The sequence below is a fragment of the Octopus sinensis genome, linkage group LG16, assembly GCF_006345805.1.
Source record: "Octopus sinensis linkage group LG16, ASM634580v1, whole genome shotgun sequence".
NCBI classification, from domain to species: domain Eukaryota; kingdom Metazoa; phylum Mollusca; class Cephalopoda; order Octopoda; family Octopodidae; genus Octopus; species Octopus sinensis.
This window is the reverse complement of record NC_043012.1, coordinates 41035930-41037966: the sequence shown is the minus strand read 5'-3', so window position 1 is coordinate 41037966 and position 2037 is coordinate 41035930. Positions and strand designations below refer to the sequence as shown.

Here is a 2037-nt window from a genome sequence, read left to right as displayed (position 1 = left end):
AATAGCCATCTCAATATGGCAAACCACAAAGGGGGGGGTTACTGTAGCTTTTTACGTTCTGAGATTTAATAATAAATTTTTAGAGAGTTACTTCCCTTATATATGCCAAAAATGCATTAAAATGGGAAAAATTGATGGTAATTTTTTTTTTAAATCGTAGACTCATCATAGACGCGCGCTAATACCCAGAAGGGCTCGATATGAATCACGACTATAAGATACCCGGTTTTGGTTAAACTGCACCGCAAAATGTGGGAGTAGTTAGGAATCTAAATCGTAGGAGACAGACAGCACACAACCTCACTTTTATATATAAAGATATATATGAAGGGTCAACACATTTATGGAATATAACATGAATATCAATAAATAAATAATATATATATATATATCAATTCGTGTATATTTACCTGTTCGTAAAATCCATGCTGGAATTCTAATCTCCTCCGATTCCTTTCATCAGCATAAACGGGATGGTTAAGAAACATGTCACAAATTCGTACATTCTCCAGCTTGATAGCGTGCAACAAACCTTCTTCAATAACATCCAAGGTACAGTGATCAAGTAGAAACTTAGTTGCGTCATAATGATCTCCTTGCAATGCCAACTGCAGTGCCGTACGTCCCAGGTAATCCCTGCAGTTGACATTTACGCCTTCCATGATGCATTGCTTTATCTCAGCTAAATTACCGTCCGTCGCTGCCGTCAAGAAACGCCGCTCCAGGCCCGTCAACGGGACGTCACCAAATATACTTCTGGCTACCTTTTCCTTCTCTTCCGTATTATCTCGAGTTGAATAACGCCGTCCGGTATTCATATTAGATCGAGTGACAGCAGATCGCCGCTGAAATATCCTACCACCCATCGTACGGGATGAATTCGTCGACGTTAATTTTGGTTTCGATGTGTCTTGATATTGTTGCGACATTCGGATGAAGGCTGCGATTTTACTACCATTAGCAACTGAAGAAGCGTTAGCAGAGGCGAAGGAGGAACTTGCTGCGGCAAACGGACAGTTATTGTTGTTGCTGCTGCTGTTGTTGGTTTTATTGGAGGTGAATAATGATGTATTAATTGATGGGTGTGAATTGCGGGGTAGTGACAATAAAGGAAGAGGCGTTGCTGACGTTGGAAGCACCACTGCAGCGGCTGCAGCGACGGCAGCAGCGCCCGTCGTTGCAGCAGTGGTCGCATTCGTAGTCGTCGTTGTGGTCTTCGAAGTTATTGACGTCAGTGTCATGGGAGGGGTACCGGAAGCCGTACTTGAACCCTGCGCCGCTGCCGGCGGCGGCAAATGAGGGGGTGGTGTGAGATTAATATTCGAAACGATGGTGGAAGCAGCCGTTATAGGTTCTTTTCGACGTGGCTCTAGGGGTATGCCAGAAAGCAGAGCTGTAGCGGTGGGGGAATTTGGGGGAGAAGGGGTCGGGGGAGAACCGGGAGGAGGCAGGGTGGTTATAGGGGACAAAACCTTCGGGGAACCTGTTGGGGAAGACAGCGACTGAAAGGGCAATGTTGATTTTTGTTGTAAACAACGTCGGGGCATTGCTTGGCTGAGACATACCAGACCCCTACGAAGGGGTCACATCAATCAGAAAGAAAAACTGAAGGTAAAGAGGCACCAGGCACTATAAAAACTAATTAGAATAAGGCCTTAGTTTATATATATATATATATATATATATATGCGTGTGTTTGTGTGTTTGTATGTATGTGTGTGTGTGCGTACGTGCGTGTGTGTTTGTAGGTGGACGTTTGAGTGTGGGTGTAAAGATGTTATAGAATTAAAATAATACTTATAATCTAATAATGATAGTACAGAAAAAGAAAACAACAAACAGAAGAAGAGGAGGAGGAGGAGGAGGAGGAAGAAGAAGAAGAAGTAGAAGAAGAAGAAGAAGAAGAAGAAGAAGAAAGAGAAGAGCAAGAGGAAAAGGAGGAGGAGGCTGAGGCGGAAGTGGAGGAAGTGGAAGAGGGGTGGGGAGGAAAAGAAGGGGAGAAAGAGGAGGCGTGAATTATAAAATAAGCAAAGGATA

The 2037-nt window shown here is 43.6% G+C and overlaps 1 protein-coding gene across 1 annotated transcript in view; it reads right to left on the bottom strand.

Annotated features, from left to right (window-relative positions):
• LOC115220538 (short transient receptor potential channel 7) overlaps nt 1-1684 on the bottom strand; it is a 116327-nt gene extending 114643 nt beyond the window's left edge. Inside the window, exon 1 of the mRNA XM_029790682.2 lies at nt 411-1684. Within this exon, the coding sequence (XP_029646542.2) occupies nt 411-1547 (1137 nt within the window). The 5' untranslated portion in view covers nt 1548-1684. The remainder of the gene's footprint in view (nt 1-410) is intronic.
• Nucleotides 1685-2037: the final 353 nt, after the last annotated feature.